General features: G+C 39.6%; 1 protein-coding gene across 1 annotated transcript in view; it reads left to right on the forward strand.

Annotated features, from left to right (window-relative positions):
- LOC122814304 (NXPE family member 4-like) overlaps window positions 1–24,005 on the forward strand; it is a 398,587-nt gene that overhangs the window by 95,788 nt on the left and 278,794 nt on the right. Inside the window, exon 3 of the mRNA XM_044086891.1 lies at window positions 16,044–16,105. Within this exon, the coding sequence (XP_043942826.1) occupies window positions 16,044–16,105 (62 nt within the window). The remainder of the gene's footprint in view (window positions 1–16,043; window positions 16,106–24,005) is intronic.

Raw genomic sequence — 24,005 nt, forward strand, 5'->3', positions numbered from 1 at the left:
ATGTAAAGGAAGATAGGTAGCTGTGTCAGACAACATAATTTCCATTTTTTCACAATACATTGACTTGTCCATAACAACCACCGCACCTCCTTTGTCAGCTTGTCTAATAATGATGGAATCATTGTTTCTCAAGCTGGCTATCGCCTCCCTTTCATCAATAGTGGTGTTATAAAACTCTGGTTTCACCTCTTTGTTGTTATATAAATCAAAGATTTCACTTTCACAAGCTTGTTCAAATGCCTCTAATAAAGGATGTTGCTGAGGCATAAATGTGGAAGGCTTCCTGAACAAACTCTGAACATTGGCTCCTGTCTCATTGTTGTTATCACCATAAAGCAACTTTAAACCTAAGCTCCTAGTGAAAAGTTTTATATCAACAATAGTATCTGTAAGTTCATTGCAGCTAGAGGGTATAAAGCCCAAACCTCTGTTCAAAACAGATAATTCATGTGCATTCAGTACATACCTAGAAATATTAACAACCAACTCATGAGAGCTCATTTTAGTATTTTCTTTGTTTGTTGAAAAACCTCTTCGGTGTTCTTCCTTTTTACTGCCCTGCCTTGTGGAGACCAAGTCCGCCTCTCGAAGGGTTTGAAGGGCAACGGAAAAGAAGGATATCCCTCACCCACGCCAAAAACCTCATCTTCAGCTGTGATTGTTAGAGGATCAATGGGCAGTCGCTTACTACGTGTATCTTTCATTTTACTTGTTTCAATAACCCCTGGTGTCGTTGGAGTAGTAATATTATCATGCCCATCGGCATGAATGAGAGCTTCAACTATGACTTGTCGTGGTTTCGTAATTAAGGAAGTAGTGTTACCATCGGCTGAGTTGGAGCACGCTGAAGTGGGTGGAGCAGCCACGTCATTCGTATTCCCTGTTGACGTTGTAGAAAGGGCGGATCCCTTTTCAGAGCTCAATAGCGTCGGAACAAATAAATCAACTGTGTCATGAGCATTTCTAGTAGTGGTTACTGTAGAAACGGGGACTCGTTGTAAAACGTTGGTTTTGGGAACTTTAGAACTAACATTTTTAAAGTTGTTCACATTGTTTGGATTGGTTTGAGATTTATCACGAGGCCAAGAAAAGACCTGGCCCTTTTGAAAATCAAGAAAGTCCCTCTCTAACTTCTTTTTCTTCTCCTGTAGGAACTTAGTGTCAATGGAAGTAAGCATGAGCTTAAGGTCACTACAAAGTATGGTTAATTCATGATGCCCCAAAAGCTCCATCAGCTCATTCTCAAGTTTCATAATATCAGTTGTCAACTCTCGTGTAACAGTATCATATTGCTCAATAAGGATCTTGATATAGGTAAAACTAGTATCAAGATTCAATTTTTGCCATCTAGCTAAAAGCTCAGGTTGCGTGGTACCAAAGGTGGGCATTTTCAATACCCTTAGGCCCCTGGGAACTAGTTTAAAATAGAGACACGCTTCCATGTGCAGTTTTTCCATTGCACATTGCGTAGTCTCTGTAACTTATTCTCCAACTTCCTGGTTAATAAAATAACGTTCATGTTGTGTTTAAAGCTGTTAGCTGTGCTGTCATCATTGTTCAAGTCACTAGTCATCAGCTTAAGTAATGGATTAGCTGACATTGCGACTAAACTCTCCAAACCGAGAGTACATTCAACATCAGAGACGCCAGTTCGATTAGCTGGTGTAGCAGCCATGTCCTAGCAGCAAAGTAGCAGCAACAATCCAAGAAAAAACAAATCCTGCTAGGTTAAGCACCCTCGGTTCACAGAAGCACAAATAAAAGTAATAATAACTGAGGAGTGCACCATAAGCTGCGTATTCAATGAAGACACATAAAATACATAAGATCCAACATTTAATGCTGTTAAAACAACCAAGGAAAGTAGAGACTGCAGTAAGGTAAGCGCTTTCACGTTTGAATCAACGCTTCTTCAGACATCAAAAAGCAGTCAAAAACACATGTGCTTAAATACAAAACGTGACATCACTGCCTGTTCTAGAGCAGCAAATCAAAACAATTATAAAGCAAAAACGTCAGTTTCTAAAAAACACATATATAATGCTGACATAAAACTACATCTTAAATGAATTAAACATTTAATGACGAATTTAAAAATGTATATTATTAAATGGCTGAGAACAATAAAAGCTAGTAAAAACTAATGCCTTAATGGTCTGTTAGCTAAAAACGGCTTAAGAGTAACTCGATCATTAAGTCCATATCTATGGGCTTGTAATTTCAAAATCCACTTGCCTTCCTTTTCTTCTGTAACATTTCTAATATTGCCTAATCTGCCATTTCTCCTAACCAATTCCAAGACCTTGAATCTAAAAGTATGTGAAGGTCCATTTTCAATGACATGTTGCGCCAAAGCATTGGCTGTGTTGCTTCTATCAACAGCATAAATATGTTCCCTTATGCGCTCTCGTAAATACCTATTTGTCTTGCCAACATAAAACTGCTTACACTGTTGACATTCCGCAACATAAATAGCATTGGTAGATTTACAATCCGCATAGTGTTTGAAAACATAAAAACGTCCTGTTATGGGATGTGTAAAACTGTTGGAATTAGCTATGTATTTGCATTGATTACAGGAACAGCAGGGAAAAGTACCACATCTATCAGATTGTCTGAAACCTTCATGATTGTTCTCATAACATAATAACCTATTAAGAGACAACATATTCCTGTATGCTATACGGGGTCTCTCTTCTATAAGATTTTTAATTCTATCATCCATTAACAAAAGTTTCCAGTTGTTATTGAGAACTCTTGTAATGTGATTGTTCCTATTAGTATAGGGTATTATTAACCTGTTGACCTGACTAGTGTCATGACTCATATTAAATGTAGAGCTAAAATTACTTCTTCTCATCAAAGGGGCACCAGGGCCTGATCTGAGTCTGTCCCCCTCTTTGATGTCATTATGAACTTCAAAGCTATTATAGCCTCTGGATATGAAGTTCTCAGTCAATTGTACCTTGTGATATTCATATGTGGTATCTTGGGTGGCCAATCTAGATACTCTCATGACTTGATTCTTTACTATATTTCTGTGGATGTGCTTGGGATGCATGCTGTTACGGTGCAAAAGATTGTTTTTCCAACAAGTTTTTCTAAATAATTCTGTGTCAAAACCATTGGGAGCCATGACAACTTTAACATCCAAAAATTCAATGGCATTAAAAGAATAAGAACAGTCAAAACACAGAAAATCAGTAGTGGCATTTAAATAAGTCACAAAATCCATTAGCTGTTCAACTGTGCTACCCCACACAATAAAAACATCATCCACAAACCTGTTGTAATACTTCAAGTACTTTCCAAAATCACCATTATTGTTGAGAACAAAGATGTCTTCCCAATGTGCCAACACCAAGTTGGCATAGGCGTTGGCACATGGGGTGCCCATTGCCACTCCTTTGGTTTGTAAGTAGTAGTGTTTATCATATAGCAATACATTGTTCTCCAATATAAGTTCTAGGAGAGACATCCATCTACATATCCTGTCACTTGAAATATTGTTCTTCACTAAAAAAAGCCTGATAAATTCCATACCAATGTCATTCGGTATTGAGGTAAACAACGACTTAACGTCGTTAAGCTATTGAGCTCTGAAAAGGGATCCGCCCTTTCTACAACGTCAACAGGGAATACGAATGACGTGGCTGCTCCACCCACTTCAGCGTGCTCCAACTCGGCCGATGGTAACACTACTTCCTTAATTACGAAACCACGACAAGTCATAGTTGAAGCTCTCATTCATGCTGATGGGCATGATAATATTACTACTCCAACGACACCAGGGGTTATTGAAACAAGTAAAATGAAAGATACACGTAGTAAGCGACTGCCCATTGATCCTCTAACAATCACAGCTGAAGATGAGGTTTTTGGTGTGGGTGAGGGATATCCTTCTTTTCCATTGCCCTTCAAACCCTTCGAGAGGCGGACTTGGTCTCCACAAGGCAGGGCAGTAAAAAGGAAGAACACCGAAGAGGTTTTTCAACAAACAAAGAAAATACTAAAATGAGCTCTCATGAGTTGGTTGTTAATATTTCTAGGTATGTACTGAATGCACATGAATTATCTGTTTTGAACAGAGGTTTGGGCTTTATACCCTCTAGCTGCAATGAACTTACAGATATAATTGTTGATATAAAACTTTTCACTAGGAGCTTAGGTTTAAAGTTGCTTTATGGTGATAACAACAATGAGACAGGAGCCAATGTTCAGAGTTTGTTCAGGAAGCCTTCCACATTTATGCCTCAGCAACATCCTTTATTAGAGGCATTTGAACAAGCTTGTGAAAGTGAAATCTTTGATTTATATAACAACAAAGAGGTGAAACCAGAGTTTTATAACACCACTATTGATGAAAGGGAGGCGATAGCCAGCTTGAGAAACAATGATTCCATCATTATTAGACAAGCTGACAAAGGAGGTGCAGTGGTTGTTATGGACAAGTCAATGTATTGTGAAAAAATGGAAATTATGTTGTCTGACACAGCTACCTATCTTCCTTTACATAATTATGACCTCAATAATTTGATTAAAAAAGTACATGGATATCTTTATGATCTGCTGATAACTAACGTTATTGACAATGATCTTTATAAGTACTTCTTAGTTGATAATCCCCTAGTTCCTTCATTTAGAGGTCTCCCGAAGATTCACAAAGAACCCTTAAATCCTCCTTTAAGACCAATCGTATCTAGCAGGGGATGGCTCACTGAGCCTCTTTCCATATACCTAGACAAAATGTTTAAACCTATAGTTATGGGGGTAGATCAAATTTTAAGAGACACTACACATTTTCTGGAGAATCTTTCGACTTTTGTGGATTCTTCCTTTTTTTGCAGTGATGACCTATTAGTCACACTTGACGTTAAGTCGTTGTTTACCTCAATACCGAATGACATTGGTATGGAATTTATCAGGCTTTTTTTAGTGAAGAACAATATTTCAAGTGACAGGATATGTAGATGGATGTCTCTCCTAGAACTTATATTGGAGAACAATGTATTGCTATATGATAAACACTACTACTTACAAACCAAAGGAGTGGCAATGGGCACCCCATGTGCCAACGCCTATGCCAACTTGGTGTTGGCACATTGGGAAGACATCTTTGTTCTCAACAATAATGGTGATTTTGGAAAGTACTTGAAGTATTACAACAGGTTTGTGGATGATGTTTTTATTGTGTGGGTAGCACAGTTGAACAGCTAATGGATTTTGTGACTTATTTAAATGCCACTACTGATTTTCTGTGTTTTGACTGTTCTTATTCTTTTAATGCCATTGAATTTTTGGATGTTAAAGTTGTCATGGCTCCCAATGGTTTTGACACAGAATTATTTAGAAAAACTTGTTGGAAAAACAATCTTTTGCACTGTAACAGCATGCATCTCAAGCACATCCACAGAAATATAGTAAAGAATCAAGTCATGAGAGTATCTAGATTGACCACCCAAGATACCACATATGAACATCACAAGGTACAATTGACTGAGAACTTCATATCCAGAGGCTATAATAGCTTTGAAGTTCATAATGACATCAAAGAGGGGGACAGACTCAGATCAGGCCCTGGTGCCCCTTTGATGAGAAGAAGTAATTTTAGCTCTACATTTAATATGAGTCATGACACTAGTCAGGTCAACAGGTTAATAATACCCTATACTAATAGGAACAATCACATTACAAGAGTTCTCAATAACAACTGGAAACTTTTGTTAATGGATGATAGAATTAAAAATCTTATAGAAGAGAGACCCCGTATAGAATACAGGGATATGTTGTATCTTAATAGGTTATTATGTTATGAGAACAATCATGAAGGTTTCAGACAATCTGATAGATGTGGTACTTTTCCCTGCCGTTCCTGTAATCAATGCAAATACATAGCTAATTCCAACAGTTTTACACATCCCATAACAGGACGTGTTTATGTTTTCAAACACTATGCGGATTGTAAATCTACCAATGCTATTTATGTTGCGGAATGTCAACAGTGTAAGCAGTTTTATGTTGGCAAGACAAATAGGTATTTACGAGAGCGCATACGAAAACATATTTATGCTATTGATAGAAGCAACACAGCCAATGCTTTGGCGCAACATGTCATTGAAAATGGACCTTCACATACTTTTAGATTCAAGGTCTTGGAATTGGTTAGGAGAAATGGCAGATTAGGCAATATTAGAAATGTTACAGAAGAAAAGGAAGGCAAGTGGATTTTGTAATTACAAGCCCATAGATATGGACTTAATGATCGAGTTACTCTTAAGCCGTTTTTAGCTAACAGACCATTAAGGCATTAGTTTTGACTAGCTTTTATTGCTATCAGCCATTTAATAATATACATTTTTAAATTCGTCATTAAATGTTTAATTCATTTAAGATGTAGTTTTATGTCAGCATTATATATGTGTTTTTTAGAAACTGACGTTTTTGCTTTATAATTGTTTTGATTTGCTGCTCTAGAGCAGGCAGTGATGTCACGTTTTGTATTTAAGCACATGTGTTTTTGACTGCTTTTTGATGTCTGAAGAAGCGTGGATTCAAACGTGAAAGCGCTTACCTTACTGCAGTCTCTACTTTCCTTGGTTGTTTTAACAGCATTAAATGTTGGATCTTATGGATTTTATGTGTCTTCTTTGAATATGCAGCATATGGTGCACTCCTCAGTTATTATTACTTACATTTGTCATAGTGATGTGCCTTTCTGGTAAATTGCTGGCAAGGCATTACGGACTGTGCGGTAGATAATAGTGATTGACATTTCCATTACATGATTAGTAACACTCATAACATTCGTATTCATGGGTACGCCAGTATTCTCACAACGTTCTGACTTTGTCTGGGGTATATCTAATATAGTCCCTATTTGTATTTCATGTACTATGCCTTAGTGCAGCTGTGTTATTCTGACAGTTTTCCAGTTATGGGAACCATCTTGGTCATACACATGTCCATCCATGATAATTGCCTACATGACACTGATATAGGGCCCTACATATTGCCAAAATGGTTTCCGCAATATCCAGTGGATGGTTTGCCCCATTATTGAGAATATAGGCATGTGCTATACCCACATCACTCCCACGGGGCGGGCCTACGAAATCCCTGCCAAACAACACCTAAGCCCATTTCCGCATACCCATGATTCCCATACCTGACAACTCTCTACAGTACCCATTACACATGTTTAATGTGTGCGTTACTGAAGTGTGGAGACACTTATATGCACTCCCCACTCTCCGGATATCAGTTCATACGTCATACATTCTATCGACACATGTGTCATCACCCTTGCACCTGATACTGTTGCATATACAGCTATTTCGTATTTGCTGCAGTCACTTCTTTTGCGTCAATGTCGGTTGACACTACGTAAGATTCAATTTATGGAGTCCTGCAATGGACACCTATCTGCATGTTTAAAGTGTAGAACTTGCTGGACTGTTACTTTCTGGCCAATGTTTTTGAATGCTGCGGTTTATTCACGTTTCCTGCATGTCTGTTTGTCTACCCATATTCGATATAACGTCGCCTATTTATGTACATATGTCATATCTACGGGACATAAGTCTGTTGTGTATACATATATACATGTACAATCCTCATTTCATAACTTGCTTTGGTTTACGTCTGTGGATTATGTGTATACACATATATCTATATCCATACCATACCTTTCCACTATACAGATTGTCGCAGAGTGTACAGCTGCTTGCCCCTTTATCTTCACTGTGTTTTACATAAACCTGTGTCTATCTGGCAAAGTAGTGGCATTTCATTTGAGACTTATGGTGGGGATTTCTGGCAAGCAGTTCAGGTTACGACTGCATACCCTTCAGAGAATCCATGCTAGTGACACACCCGTTATTCTATCCACTTTCTATGTTTGTTCTGGCACATATCTGGGGTTGGTCCCTATTTGTACCGGTACTTTGCATGGCTTTGTCCGGTTTCATACTTTACGAGGTTAACGGGTTTGAGCCATGTATAACTAACATGGGGGAATCAGCATTCATTTACTATGCTGTGAGTGGATCACACATGCACAGGCGCACTTGCATTTCCTTATTGTGGGTTACGTGCGGGCGCGCATACATATCCTTATTGTGGGTTACATATGTTTACTAAGTCTTTGTGCTTACGTGGGCTTTATTACTTGTGACAGTACCGGTAATTATCTGTAATCCGGTTAATGGACGTTTGCAAAACACACGTTCGCCTTTACATATTTAACTGTCTGTACAGCACAGTTCATTCATTCATTACACTTTCACATTATATGTGCTGTAGTCGTTGTTCAACCGGGACTGCATTTACGTTGGCCGGATGCTGTAACCAGTATACGTTTCATAGGTTCATAGGTTCATAGGTTCATACTAGGCTATCTGCCCAAGGGCATTTATAAGCCTAGCCCATAGTTATGTGGCTTTCGCCACCCCTTTAGTTTGAATAAAAACTATGCCTATCATTTTTCTGTGCCTCTGTCAAGCAGTGACACTGAAGTAATCCCTGGGGTATATCTGCGATCTCCCATCCATTGGTCAAGATTCCTCTTGAACAAGGCCAGCGAGGTGCTCTGCCTCACATGTACCGGGATTTTGTTCCACAGCATAGGGAGTCTCTGGGTGATGAATCTGTCCCTCCAGCACGTTCTATTTATAACCGTATCAAGGTTTAAGTCTCCCGCCCTTGTGGTTCTGAGGGATCTAGATTTTTTGAGGTGAAGCATATTCATCAAATCTGGGTTTGACATGGCCTTATATGTCAGGCACAGGTCACCTCTGAGCAAGCGGTATGAGACTGAATAGAGCTGGAGTTCTTTCAGTCGGGCAGCATAAGACATATTTGAGACCCTTTATCCTTTTGGTGAGGAACTTTTGGGGCCTTTCAAGCTGCAGCAGGTGTCTGGTCAGATACATTCCGAACGGGGCATTGTACTCAATCATAGGTCTAATGAGTGATGAGTACAGGGGACGATGACCTCCTTGATCTAGATGTGAATCCCTTCATGATCAGGTGGGCAATATAGAAGGTTTTCCTAACTACTTTAGCAACATGAGTGTCAAACGAAAGGCTACTGTCAACTTGGGTCCCCAGATCCATGATGACTTTTTCTGTGCTCAGTGGATTGCCACCTATATGGTAGCTAGGGGTAACCTTGTTTTTCCCGAAGGGTATGACTATGCATTTTTTGGCGTTTAACTTCAGGCCATGGCTCTGGCACCAGTTATCCATTTCTGTGAGGCCCTTCTGGAGGATATCTGTGTCAGATGTGTTTTCGACTATGGCACCCAGTTTGCAGTCATCTGCAAACTTTGTCAGCCATAACCCTCCTGTGTTTGCTTGTACTTCAGAAAAGTAGATGCCGAACAAGAGTGGACCCAGGACTGAGCCCTGTGGGACACCATTTGTGACAGGCTTTGAGTCTGACATGGCTCCAGCAACTCTGACCCTGTGGGTTCTGTCATTTAGCCAGTTTGCAACCCATCTTGTGATGTATGGGTTTACATTCAAGCTGATGAGTTTTTCGATGATACCTGAGTGGGGTATTGTGTCGAAGGCCTTTGCCAGGTTGAGGTAGGATGTATGGACTGCCTTTCCCTCATCGATGGCCTTGGTGACTGTCTCGAAAAAGTCAACCAAGTTTAAGAGGCAGGATCTGCCTTTGACAAAGCCAAACTGGGTTGGATCCAAAGTCTGCAAGTTCCCTATGTCTTTATTTATGAGTTCCATTATGATCCTCTCCATGGCTTTGCAGATAAGGCTTGTCAAGGTAATGGGGCGGTAATTTCCAGGGTCTGTGGAGGCACCGCCCTTATGAAGTGGGACCACAGTCGCCATGCGCCACTCCTTGGGTACGTATCCTGAGGTGAGGCTAAGATTAAACAGCTGTCCTAACTGTGGGTTTAATTCCTCGTTGAGTTCATGAAGCACACAGCCGGGGACACCATCCGGTCCCATGGATGCTGTGTTTTTTGCCTTAGTGAGGGCAGTTCTCACCTGGGCGTTGGAGATGTTTGGGGGTCTACAATCCTCTGGAATAGATATCTCTCCTTTTGGGGGGGAGTTTGCACTGAACCTGTCAGCCAGTATGTTAGCAATGTGTGTAGGTTCAGTAATTTTCACATCATTTTGAACTAATTCTGAGCATATCTGGGAGTTTCCTCCTAGGTTTCTAACATAGCTAAAGAAGGCCTTATGATTGTCTTTAGAGTCCTTGGCGATTTTTCTCTCAAAATTTGCCTTGGATGATTTTATGAGAGCTCTTAGTTTTTTACTTATAATGATCAAAGGTGTCTTACCTTTCACGGATTTTGCTCTATCTTGTAGTAGCTTCCTCCTTTTGTTGTAGAGCTTGTTTATGGCTGGGGTCCACCAGACTGGACGCTTGCCTTTGGTACAGAGAGTCTTAGTTTTGTTTGGGATTGCCTGATCCCTGCAGTCCTGTAGGTGCTGGTAGAAGGCATTTGTAAGTGATTCAGCGGTTTGAGTAATGTTTACCACTGGCTCAGGGGCCTTAAAGGAGACCACACTAGTTTTTAGAAGTGTGAAATCGGCTTTTGAGAAGTTTTTCACTGTGGTCTTTTTGTTTCAGGTGGGCGGGATGAGGACCTCCAGCGAGATTAGTTTATGATCTGATCTCACCAGTGAGGGGTATACTTCCGGTGTTGAACATTTTGATCCCATGTTCGTGATGATGAGATCAAGTATGTTTTCTCCTCTTGTGGGGATGGTGACTAGTTGTTCCATGGCATTTGAGTTTATGAACTCCAGGAATCTTTGGGTTAGAGTGTTGGGCTTGAGTAGTGTTCCCAGTCTATATTAGGGTAGTTGAAGTCACCTAGTATGATGGTGTTTGGAGATACATTTATCCCCTCCAATGTTTTCAGGAAGGCCATGTGAGGTTCCTGAGTTTGAGAGGGTGGCCTGTAACATGCTACAAATTGCAGAGCAGTCTTGCCTATGGTTAATTGCACCTGGATGGTCTCCGATGCATCGTGCGTTGCCACCAACCTTGAGGTGTGGGTGTCCTTTATGAATATGGACACCCCTCCTTTCTTGGTGTTGTCCGGATTTTGGGGCGGGCATGATATGAGGTGAAACCTGTTAGTGCTGGGGTGCTCTCAGGAGCCTTGAACCAGGTTTCTGTCACAGCACAGACATCGATGTTCTCCATATTGAGAAGGGCCTCGAGTGCGTGCATCTTGAGAGTGAGACTTCTGGCATTGAGCAGCATTACCCTTAGTTTTTTTCCTTTTTGGTGTTCTAGGGTGGTAGGTTTAGAATTTGAGCCTTGCCTAAAAAAGGCACTATGGGGGTGGCAAGAGCCTTTGCCAATATCCGGAAGCCCAGGGGTGACAGGTGCAAGTTTGGTGTTCTGACTCATTTATATGCATACCCATAGTACATAGCTACATTAACATATGCCTAACCGCTTCACTTACATCACAGGCATCCATTCTCCTGCTGGGAAAAATGCGGTACTACATGTTACTCATTCCCTATTCCCTACTGCTCTGGACCCAAGCTGCATATTTCATCACTGCAGGGATATTCAGAACCCAAAGGCTTATATTCCTGACACATACAGGTCTCTAATTGTCAGGGTGTTCATGTGGTGATCTGGGTTTAGGCTTGTCCGACTGGTGAACGGAACTGCCCTGACCGTGTTCAAATGTCAGACAAAGCACATGGACAGGGATTGTCTATTTTAAACATTTAATCTGTTTACAGACACAGGTGTTTGGGCACCTGTCAGCAGCTTATGATGTTGGCAATACATAATATGGGTCGGGGTGCTTACGATACATAATCCACGGTGAGTGGTGTTCCCATTCACATTTGACTATTTCCTGTATTCATTCTTACGAGGGTTATTATTTTGCACATGACGTAACTAAGAAGTAACTACGGGTATGCAGTAGTACAGTCAACATATGTGACGGTTTGTTACAGTATATATGTACGGACCTGTGTAATACTGGGGACTACCCCACATCCTTCACAACATTTCCTGCTTATGTACATACTATTATTCAGTGAACTTTCGAAGCTTGTGAGAGCAGTAATTATATCTGTCCCTATTTGTCCACCCATCCTTTTAGGCTTTGTCCAGGTTTTGTTGCTGTAATAGGTTGAGAGGTGGTGTCGTTATGTGATTGAGTTGAATATATACTGTTGATAATTCAGTGGGGAGTAGGGTTACCACTTGTTCCTCTTTGCGAGGGGAGGTCCCACTTTGGACAGTTGTGTCCTGCGATGACACCTAAGACATGGCAAATGTCCTGTGATTTTAAGACAATAATATATTTCTTATTTTCTGTACTAGTTGCATGATACAGGTATTTTGTATCTGGTACACATAACTATTATTTGGGATAGCATAAGCTATTCAAATGCTATGGCATAAGCTTTTATCTTGGCATACACATGTAATTCTAAACTTTGCACTGGCTGGGGGTATGTTTTATCCTGCAAATTCTCACATTTCTACAAGGAATGTCCCACCTTGGCCATCTGAACAGGTGGCAACCTTAGTGGGGTGACCTGCATGGTGGACAGCTGTTCCATCCTGCGTAGTATGAATTGCATGTCTGTGTAGAAACTGAACAGTACCGTGACTACACATACATGTTTTGTCCAGATGTGTACAGTAATGGACACCGTGGTGTGTAAACAACTCTGAGGTTTCAACAGGTTACTTATCCCACGCGGGATGTACACACATTTTGCCGTAACATTAACGCGGGCATTTGGATTTACATACCTGTGATGGGATGTTTACAATTGTGGGATACATATTTGCAATCCGGACACTGCCTAGGATGATACTTCCTACTACATATGGGGAATACTCGCTATGTGCAGGTGTACGGATGCGCAAGGCTGGTAGCTGGATTTGGTGGACATTCGGACATGGGTGCGGGTTATGTGCTATACTGGGGTTGCTGCATATTGCATTTGCATGCATGGGTTCTACTTTTGGATATCCTGGTTCCGCATATAGCATCCTATGTGTATGTGACGGTTACGTTCCTGTTCATGTGTATAGCACATTTTAATATACATATGTTTGCGTGTGTTTGGTATACAATTTGGACTGTCAGGTTTCTTTATGGTTATTATATAGCCACAACTGCCCTGCTGTGTACTATCACTACCACTGTGGGACTGCTGGTGACCATACCCATGGGGCTAGATGTGTGTATTGGCGGCACGCTGACATGATGCGCTTCACTTCCACTGGGTATAACTTCTGACAGTGCAGTACATTACGGACACACGATTTTAAATATCATTTGTTCCATGGATGGAAACTTATATTATGTTGCGTGCATTTCTGTTTGGTTCTCCATTTTGTGTGGCCGGGAACTGTCTTGCATGCTTTGCATACGTTTCATTATCCACGGACACTGATAGGTGCGATTACTATTGCAGGCAGGCTATAATATTCAGCAGTTTAGGTTGCTCATCGCCAGCCAACATTGACACGCCTCCGGGCGCAGCTTATTAACACCCCATGCACTCGCGCACGTGTCCTATGCATGTGGATGTGGTAGCGGTGCACCTTCATTAATATGCATATGGCACTACTACACCATTTATACGCCGCACGGCCGGCGCAGGCCTTACACCAGCCTTGCGCCGAGCTTCATGAATCCGGGGGAATATCAAGTAATATATTTTTCAAAATTAAATATGCAAACAACTGTATACCTGCAAAATGAAATGCAAAATGCAGATTGATTGTTTTTAACAGATAGAAGTCTTATAGAAGAAATCTATTTAATGGCTTATTTGGTTATATCACTACCAGATTATTAATTTAATTCTGGCTGCCTCTCAATTGTAATTCTAAACAGCAGTTATCAGTCTCACAGACATTGTGTTCCAAGTGTGTACTTCTACCCCAGAACTGCAGCTCGCAGTGCACATTTCAAAAGTGAGACAAACATTGAATTTAATAATTGTCCTCTCTCTTTCTCAATACATGCCAAAACCTTGGTTCCCGCATTTAAAAATATGAACTTCTCAGTTGCACAACCAATGAGAAGCTAAAACATGGACTGCATTGATTTGCTTTGTGTGCTGTGTTTTCTCTTTATTCAGCGGTTGTATGACCATGGAGTTAGTATATTTAAATATAATTAAGTAAGGGGTTGTGGAGGGTGAATCCCTCCAACACAAAAACAGATTTTGTGGGTGCATTTTCATTTTGCCAGCATGTTAAATGAAACATGATTAGAAATGCATTTTAGATTAAATGAAATTTAATTTTGTCAATATTTTTTTGTTTGGATAAAAAGTATACCCATATATGATTATATCATCAATTGTAGGACATACCTATGAAACACAAATGAGTGACCACAAAAGATTGAAAACATAAATGTGTGGCATACAAAATTGGAGGATCACAAAACATTGGCAACTGCTCTTCTGCTATCATTAAAGAACAGCTACAAAACACAGATCACGTAGTGCCTGAATAGTGTCATTGTGAAACAGTTTTTAGTAACATAATGTATAGGGTTAGGGTTAGGGATAGGGTTAGTGGTAGGGTTACAGTTATGCATAACACACATGAGTAAGGTGGTGCTTTTAAAACCTAAGTTTAATTGCCCACTGGATACACGAGACATTTTGTCATATCTCATCCCACATTAATCCCCAGAAGGCAACTGTATTGAATAACCTGTGTGCACATTACTACTTGATATTGGTATTATGCATAAGTATAATTTAATATTTTATGCTTTGTTATCAAACACGTGTGGAGTCATCTTCAAATAGAAATGTGCAGAATGCAGCTGAATGTTGAGATTCTCATGTTAAAGATTGAAAAGTTTCTTCCACTATGTAGTTTTGGCTATATTCCAGTATTCCAATAGAAGCACATTTTCTGTCTATATGTAATTGGTTTTAATAAATGTACGCAGAAACATGTGTTTGCACAGCAAAAGTTCAGATATGATAAAATTCTATTTTCATTTTTTATCACCAGTTGTCAGTTATGAAGGATGTCTTAATCTCAGAGCTATATAATGAAATCTTAACTTCTGAAACTGTATTTCTAAAAAGGAAGTCTCTGTTCAGATGGCAGAAGTTTGCTTCATCTAACTTGAAGTTTTTTCTTGTATCCGATCATTGCTTGTATGATTCATTTTCACACTGGCAGAAAATATGTTAAAGCATGAATTCCAGGTTCAAATCTCAGCCACTGCAAAGCAATGTAGACTAAGAAGGCAATAATTGCACATGCTAAGTAAAACAGTGAGTAGTATAGAATGCATTCAGTGACAGCTGTTGGTGTCAAGCAGAATGTTTGCATTTACTGGTTGATAGTAATATATACATTTTTGAAGTTATAGAAGACTATAATTTTTGAAGGATTTCACTGTTTTATTTGGACATATGACATATGATAGAAATGAGAAAATGTTGAAATGTCAGCATATTTTAATTATATTCAATGTAGGGATGCAAACCATGTTGCACCCCCTCACCCCCTGCTAATTATATTTCCTAACTCCTGAATCGCAAACCAATCGAGCAAAGACAAATTTAATTCTCAATATTTTGTTGTTTCGATATTGTGGCATTTCTATGAAATATCATGCTTAAGTTTTATTCAGGGAAACAATATCTGTAATTTAGATTGAACAGCAAAGAAATAAACAGCCTTGTCCTAATAAATTATCAATAAAATACTTCTATAAAGAAGCACCTCACTATCTCATGTGGCAGAAATATCCCCAGTAGACTACTTAATTTGAAAAAAAAAATATGCATTGTGATGCAAACAGTAACATTCTATGGTTTAAGATAATACAGCAAAATTAGGAATCTTATCAGAAATATTTATCTTAATTCTATAGCACCCAGATTCATAGAATAAGTCCACCCGTTAGTTATCCTGAAACAATGATTCTGTGATTTCTTTAGTAGTCATAACTAAACTGGAAAAAAAGTATAGATTTTCTTGTGCATGACACACTAATGTAGCTTGTTTTTCTCTTTTTTTTTTCTAGAAAAAATGTTCTAAAAGAAATTAGACCGGTTGGTGCTTCATCAGTAATAGTGAAAAAACAAGGTACATTTTTTTCAAAATATTTTGGAGGTGCTGCATGGAAATGTTGAGGCTGACAGATTCAGATATCGAGAAATGTATAAAAATGACACAACAGGTTTTCATTCTTAGTGAGTAAAAAAAATCTGTCTGTAAATTAATAAAATCTCTGCTGTGTATAGCACAAGTAAAATTATTGTTGGAGTATGTATACAAGATATGGTGTGAAATACAGATGTTTAGGGTAACTAAATTTAAGTACATGGTTTATAAATTATTAAACTAAGGCACACTGAAATTAAGCAATTTAATTTTATGAGCATATAACTGTGTTGTGATGGGTGAAAGTACTAATGTCTTTTGTAGTTTGGTCTTGTTCTAAAAGCTGAAAAAAACTCAATCCATGGACATAAACATCATAATCTATGGTCAGAAATGAGCAAAGAAAAATGAGGCTTAAGAGGAGTGGGAAAGAACCAATATCCATAGGCTTGTTCATGTTATCACAGAAAAACGTAAGGGGATTCCTACTGCATGCTTAAATCATTAAAAGAATCAGTTCTTGTCGTAATGAATATACATGGAAACACACCTACTGCATTTCACTCTTATTGGAAGGAGGAAGATTATAAAGAACCGCTGTTATAGTGTAATTGCTGTTGCTCTTTCACTTTACCCCAGTTCATTCTAAGGCAGAAAATGGGAGGGCAACAACCAGATTGAGGTATAGATCAGAACTTTTTTTTTTTGGGGGGGGGGGTTAAAAATAATAATAATAAAAAGTGGTGAGGTTCACAATTGGTAATGTTCTGAGTAATGTATAGTGATTATATTATATATTGGTGGTATTCAGAAAGATCGCCCATGTCAACCCACAGCAAAAAGCATCGTTGTGCCTGAAGTGCAACAAGGCTGTTTGCTCATTAGGAATGCAGACAGGTATAGTGCAGTGCAGTAGTGTAGGAATCTGGGAAATACAGGAAAGGAATCACAATCACACAATACCCAGCAGTTACACATCAGCCCAGTCTACAAAGATGCAGTCCCATGATCAGATGGATTTGTGATATGGGAGTCATGCACCCAACACTTGCACGCATGTACAGGTTTAACAGAGCTGTTACATTGCACACTATCTGTAAGCACAGTGACTGGTGAGTTCATTATTTTAGGAGGAGTAAAAGGAGAGGCAATACAGTAAACATGGGAAAAAGCAAGCAGAGGAATACACAAAGGGTAATATGAATGGAAGATATGTGGGGATTGGGTAGAAAGGAGTTATTTATTTATTTGTTTGTTTGGTTGGTTATTTATTTATTTTGTAGAACAGGTGCTCATTTTAATTATTTTATGAAGAAGGAAGGAGTCTGTGTAGCAAAGTATAACTGAGAGGTGGAAGGAAGGTAAAGGGCAGTTGTCAGGGGAACACTAATAATCACATATGCACACAGAGACCAAGAGAGGAGGCAATGATACATACACACACACACACATACACACACACACACACACACACACACACACACACACACACACACACACACACACACACACACACACACACACACACACACACAGAAACACACACACATACACAAGATGACAACAGCATAACTTAGACAAATTGTGATGGGGAGGAAGGCACTGGAAGAAAACAAGGTACAGGATGGAAAACAAATTAAGGATGACAGTAATGGATCAGAAAGTTTGGTAACATGGGCCTGCCAGTCTGGTCCAGAGGTGAAACTTCTACACAATCACTCACCTAACCGTTATTTGGGTCTGGCCTAATGCACAACTCAATAAGCCATGCAAGAAGATAAGTTGCTCCAAGCTGCCATTCCAGGTATCTAGTTGCCAGTCCACCTCTGTCTATACCATTCATTGTATCTCCCAGTGAGTGACACAGATAGACCCCTCTGCATCATTCTCTAAGGGTAATCTTTCACCTCCATGTGAGTTGGCTGTAGAGGTCACCAGTAAGCCACAGGTCATCTTCCTCAGAAAGAACTTTGTTATTTTGCAGTAAGGCACACCTGGAGACCATTAGGAACTCAATGGTCCATGTGGTGGTGACAACAGGGTGTGGTGGCCATCTTCTCACCTCTGCCTTCACCACAGAAATCATGTAAAACACCAAGATGAACACTGAAAAGAAAATGTAAAATACATCAGCTACAAAATGTGGCACAATTAAATGGCATATCATGCTACTTCTTGCAATGTCCCCAATTACCCTGTTGCCTGGACTTACTGTTGTGTCTCCTGTGGGGCAGCAAAACAGAAATATAACAGAAGTACATTAGTATTCATCTGATAAAAATCCATCTATTGCTTAGTCCTATATAACATTAGCAGTGCAATACAAATCAGCTTACTAAACATGGATCTCCATTTCTAATCCTTTCTTCCCAGTGGCATAGAAGTTCTGGGTGACACCTCATCTGGTCACTGTATCTGTAGTTACACTTTTTAACCAATGCAAATTTGGTAGTGACACCACTTACCTCTTGAGCAAGCTGCTTCTGTGGGTTCACCTTGGAGAGTAGACCTTCCTAACTGCCTAACAGACACTCCCTTTGGTCTCTTTGGAGAAGTGCAGGAAAAATGTTGCTGTCTTTTAAGAATCAAGCTGGAGCTATCTCAAAACTAGTGCTTGGAGAAGCCATGGCCACTCAATAAGCAGGGAGAAAAGTGGTATTGTGCAGTGGATGACCACATGTCGGCAACACCACCTGATGTGCATTGAATGGCAGCATGGCCATACAGGGTGGCACAATGGAAAGGTGTAGTAGTGTGGCTACAACTGAGGGAGACATGTAGTGTGTCCATCACACATGGTAGCATTGCTATACAAACTATTACACACACTCACACACCACAACAGAGTGCTGCTACCCTTCTAATCTATCTGGTTATTTTCCACTGTAAGCCAAGTTTTACCATCATTCATGTGCAGTAACCATAGGGTTATAAAGGTTAACTTGCTGCTAGATAATTCTGCCAAACTGAACTCCAAATTAATGCACATAATACTAATAACAGATTATATGGAAGCAAAACAGTCACAATGTAAAACTAATTGGAGTGATGCATTCAGTGGAAAAACTGCAGAAAGAATATGGAAACTTTTGAAAGAGAAATTACTTGAATGCAAAAAATCAAAAATATGTTTAACATCAGGATCTAGGTACAATGTCAGGAGGATATATTTCCATAAGAGCAATATACTTGATTAAGGTGAGAGACAAAAATGATAATAAATGGAAAAGAGGCCAAATTACAACTTTGAAAACTGAAATAAACAAAGCTGGAGAGACAAATTAAACGCAGTGTGTGACAAGATCAAGAAAAATGTATGTAAAGACAGTCAGTATAATAGAAACCATTTTATAGATACATAAAATGTGGTATTAGTAAAGACATACAAATTGATAAACTTTGTGTAGATTCTAAAATTTACTCTCAGACACATCAGATTATAGATATATTTACAAAATTTTATGCATAGCAGTTTGGCTCCACAATGGGAATGATACATTTTCCTAGTGACATCCAGATAACCTGATATGCTGAAATCAAATTAGATTATATTCAAAAAGAACTATGCAAACTGGATCCAAACAAAGAACAGGAAGGAGACAGAATTAATAATAATGATTTGAGAACATTTCAGCAAGAACTTACAGCACAGTTATATCTATTATTTACTATGGCATATAAATATGGGGAGATTCCTCAACTTAGGAGAGTTATACTTGTTAAACCTGTTTTTAAGAGAAAGGGGAGTATGACAAACCTGGAGCCATGCAGATCCTTAAGTTTAGTTTCATGTTGTGAAACATAATGGAGACAGTAATACTGTATAAGTTATTGTCAGAATTGGAAAGGTTGGGATTTGAAACCATATATCAGCATGGAGTCCGTACAGAAGCTCAACTGCATCTTTCACCGAGTTCCAATTTGGTGAGCATACTTGAGCGAAAGTGCTGTAGGTATGCTTGTTGTTACGGTCGTACTATGGTGCGACCTTGGAGTGAGAATATTAAAGTAGGGGTGTGTGAGGGACACAGCTCCCCACATTGGGGGTGCAGGGGGGGGGCTTGACCCCCTGCATTCAAGTAGATTTTGTGTTTTTTTTTTTAACATACTTTAACAAAATCACTTTTTCGATGAAAGCACTTTCATTAAAGTATATTCGGTGGTAATGGATTTGGGCTTTTGATCTTTCGATCAAAAGTCCTAGATCCATCAACATGCATATGTTGAAAATAGATCTATTACCACTTGTAACATGCTGTTCTATAACAATATAATAACAGCTATGAATGAAAAATTGCGCTGTGACATAATTTATACAGATTTAAATTCAGCATTTGACAGGGTCATACACAAAACACAGATCAATAAATTAGAGCAGCTAGGTATTGATGTACTCTTGACAAGATGGATAGCTGCATGGCTTACAAATAGGACATGTCACATATTATACAGAAACTGGACAGGAGAAATTTGAGGTTACCGTCAGGGTGTTCCACATGCCTCTGTCCTAGGCCCAAACTGTTTAGATTGTATCTTTCAGATCTATCATTTTAATTTGAGGTGTTCTACAGTCTGTATGCAAATGACATGAAACTGATGCACACAGATTACATGTGTTACAGATAAGGCATGTCTGCCAAAGAACTTGATAAATTGACCATTTGGGCACAGGAGAATAATATGCTAATAAATGCATCAAAAACTTAGCATAAAAGGTTTACGAGGCATAAAGTGAAAGATGAATATTTAATACAGCCCAGACTGATTGAAACTATAGATTTATTTAAGGACCTGGGTATATGGGTAGATTCAGCTATGAGTTTTTGTAGTCATATCAACCAATTAGTTAAGATTTATAAAGTCTAGGAAATCAAAAAAGTTGAAGCCATTGTTTGTGGGTTAGATTAGACCCCAAATTTGAGTATGGAAAACAATATAGAAACATTATGTCAAAACAAGCATCCGTAAACTAGAAAGAGTACAGCAGAAATATACCAAAGGCATTCATGTATGTGAAAATTTAAGTTATTATGAAAGACTAAAATATCTGAACGTGTACAATATCCCATATAGACATTTAAGAGAAGGCCTTGTTCAAGCATAGGCCCTATGGCCTATATAAGCCTAGCCAAAAAATGCACCCTGGCTTTCGCCACCCAAGAAAATTATTTTCCTGTGCCCCTGTCGAACAGAGCCACAGAAGTAATCCCTGGGGTGAATTTCCCATTTCCCATCCAATCATCAAGATTTTTCTTGAAGAGTGCTAATGAGGAGCTCTGTTTGACATAGATAGGTAGCCTGTTCCAGAGTATGGGAAGTCTCTGGGAGAGGAATCTATCCCTCTAGCATGTTCTGTTTATTGTGGTGACAAGGTTTAGGTCCCTAGAGCATGTAGCTCGGAGGGATTAGGATTTCTTTAAGTGGAGCATGTCCAACAGCTCTGGGTTTGACATAGCTTTGTATGTTAGGCAGAGATCGCCCCTGAGTAGGCGATATGTGATGGAGTAAAGCTGTAGTTTTTTGAGACGGTCTGCATAGGGCATCTGTTTGAGGCCAGTAATCCTCTTTGTGAGGTATTTCTGTGGTCTTTCCAGTTGTTGTAGATGTCTTGTGAGGTACATACCAAAATGGGCGTTGTACTCTATAATGGGTCTAATGAGTGATGAGTAGAGGGGAACAATGACCTCTTTTTTTCTGGATGAGAATCCTTTTGTGATGAGATGAGCCACATAGAAGGATTTCCTGACAACTGTGGTGATGTGATTGTCAAAGGAGAGACTACTGTCCACCTGTGTCCCAAGGTCTCTTATCACATTTCTGGCATTAAGTAGACTACCAGCTATGTGGTAGTTCATGGGTACCAAAGGGGATGACAATACACTTTTTGACACCAGGTATCTGTCTCAGTGCGGCCCTTTTGTAGTTTGTCCACATCATTAGGAGTTTTGATTATGGCTCCTAGTTTGCAGTCATCTGCAAACTCTGTTAGCCAAAGACCTTCTGTGTTAGCCTGCACTTCAGAGAAGTAGATACCAAACAGGAGATGACCCAGGACCGAACCCTGTAGTACTCCACTTGTCACTAGTCTGAAGTCGGATTTGGAATCTGCTACTTTCACAGTGTGGGTTCTATTCATGGGCCAGGTGGCAACCCATCTTTTGACATAGGGATTTATACCTAGTTTAGTGAGCTTATCTATAATTCCAGAGTGGGGGATGGTGTTGAAAGCCTTGGCGAGATCTAGATAAGTTGTGTGAACCATTTTACCCTCATCTATGGCTTTGGTGACTGCTTCAAAGAAGTCAATCAGGTTTAGGAGACATGGTCTGCCTTTTACAAATCCAAATTGGGTAGGGTCATGAGTTTGGAGATTACCAATGTCTTTGTTTATTAGTTCCACGATGATACATTCCATGCCTTTGCAGACCAAGCTCGTCAGTTTAATGGGACGGTAGTTCCCAGGGTCGGTCGTGACTCCCCCTTTCTGGAGTGGGATAACTGTTGTGGTGTGCCATTCAGTGGGTACAAAGCCTGAGGTGAGGCTATGACTGAACATGGTACATAGGTAGGGTGCCAGTTCATTCTGTAGTGCATGTAGAATGCAGCCTGGGATATTGTCAGGTCCCATGGATGCTGTGTTTTTGGCTTTGGAGAGTGTGTTTTTTACCTGTGCAGTCATGATTATAGGAACTTTGCATTCTTCCGGTATAGAGATGGGCCCTCTAGGGGGTGAGAGGGGGGTAAAGTTAGCACTGAACCTATCTGCTAAGATGTTGGCGATATCAGTTGGTTCTGTATATTTAGTGCCATGGTGCTGTAACTCAGAGCAGATCTGAGTGTTCCCATTGAGATTCTTGACATAGCTATAGAATACTTTAGTGGCAATTTTGTTATCATAACTAGCTTTGGAGGATTTTATGAGAGATCTCAGCTTCTTACTGAGGTGGACCAGGGAGTTCCTCCAGTCATGGAATTTTACTCTTTTTTTGCAACAGTTTCTTTCTTCTGTTGTAGAGTTTGTTTATGACAGAGGACCACCAGATTGGCTTCCTTTTTTTAGAAGATAACATCTTGGTTTTATTAGGGATAGCATGATCTGTGCACTCGTGTAAGTGCTTATAAAGTGCATTTGTGTAGGATTCAGCAGTCATACCTCTATTGTCCGTCTGTATGGGTGTCATGAAGTTTGCCACTTCTTTCTTAAGAAGTGCGAAGTTGACTTTGGAGAAGTTTTTTACAATGGTTTCCCTAATTGGGGTGGGGGTGGGATGTGGATGTCTAGGCTGATTAGCTTGTGGTCGGATCTGACCAACGAGGAATTGACCTCTGGTGTGGAACACTGGTTTCCCATGTTGGTAATGACCAGGTCTAGGATATTGTTGCCCCTGGTGGGGATGTGAATAAGTTGATACAAGGCGTTGGAATTTATGAATTCTAGAAAACGTTGAGCAAAAGAGTTGGTACATGAGTAGTTTTCCCAGTTAATCGTGGGGTAGTTGAAATCGCCCATTACTGGGGTGTTGGGTTGTACCCTAATACTTTCCAGTGTATATGGCATTTAGAGACAACTATCTCAGGAATGTTTGGGATTATCAAAAAGTGGTAGAGAATTATCAGACAACCTATGCAGAAGCTTCTAAAGGAATGAGAAGTGTACATATTGGTTCTCTGAGAGAGCAGCTGATGCATGGAACAGACTACCAAATTACATTAAAGCAAGTACTAGTTTAGATATTTTTAAAACAGCCTTGACATTTATGGGAACATTTGTTTTGGTATATTAATGCCTGTGCTTGAAATAATTGTATGTATAGAAGTATGTAGATAAAGATACATGCTCTAAAAATATAGTACAGTACAAACACAATGGCATGGTCTGCTA

Source organism: Protopterus annectens, chromosome 10.part0 (assembly GCF_019279795.1).
Source record: "Protopterus annectens isolate FY-2018-M chromosome 10.part0, PAN1.0, whole genome shotgun sequence".
Lineage (NCBI taxonomy): Eukaryota > Metazoa > Chordata > Ceratodontiformes > Protopteridae > Protopterus > Protopterus annectens.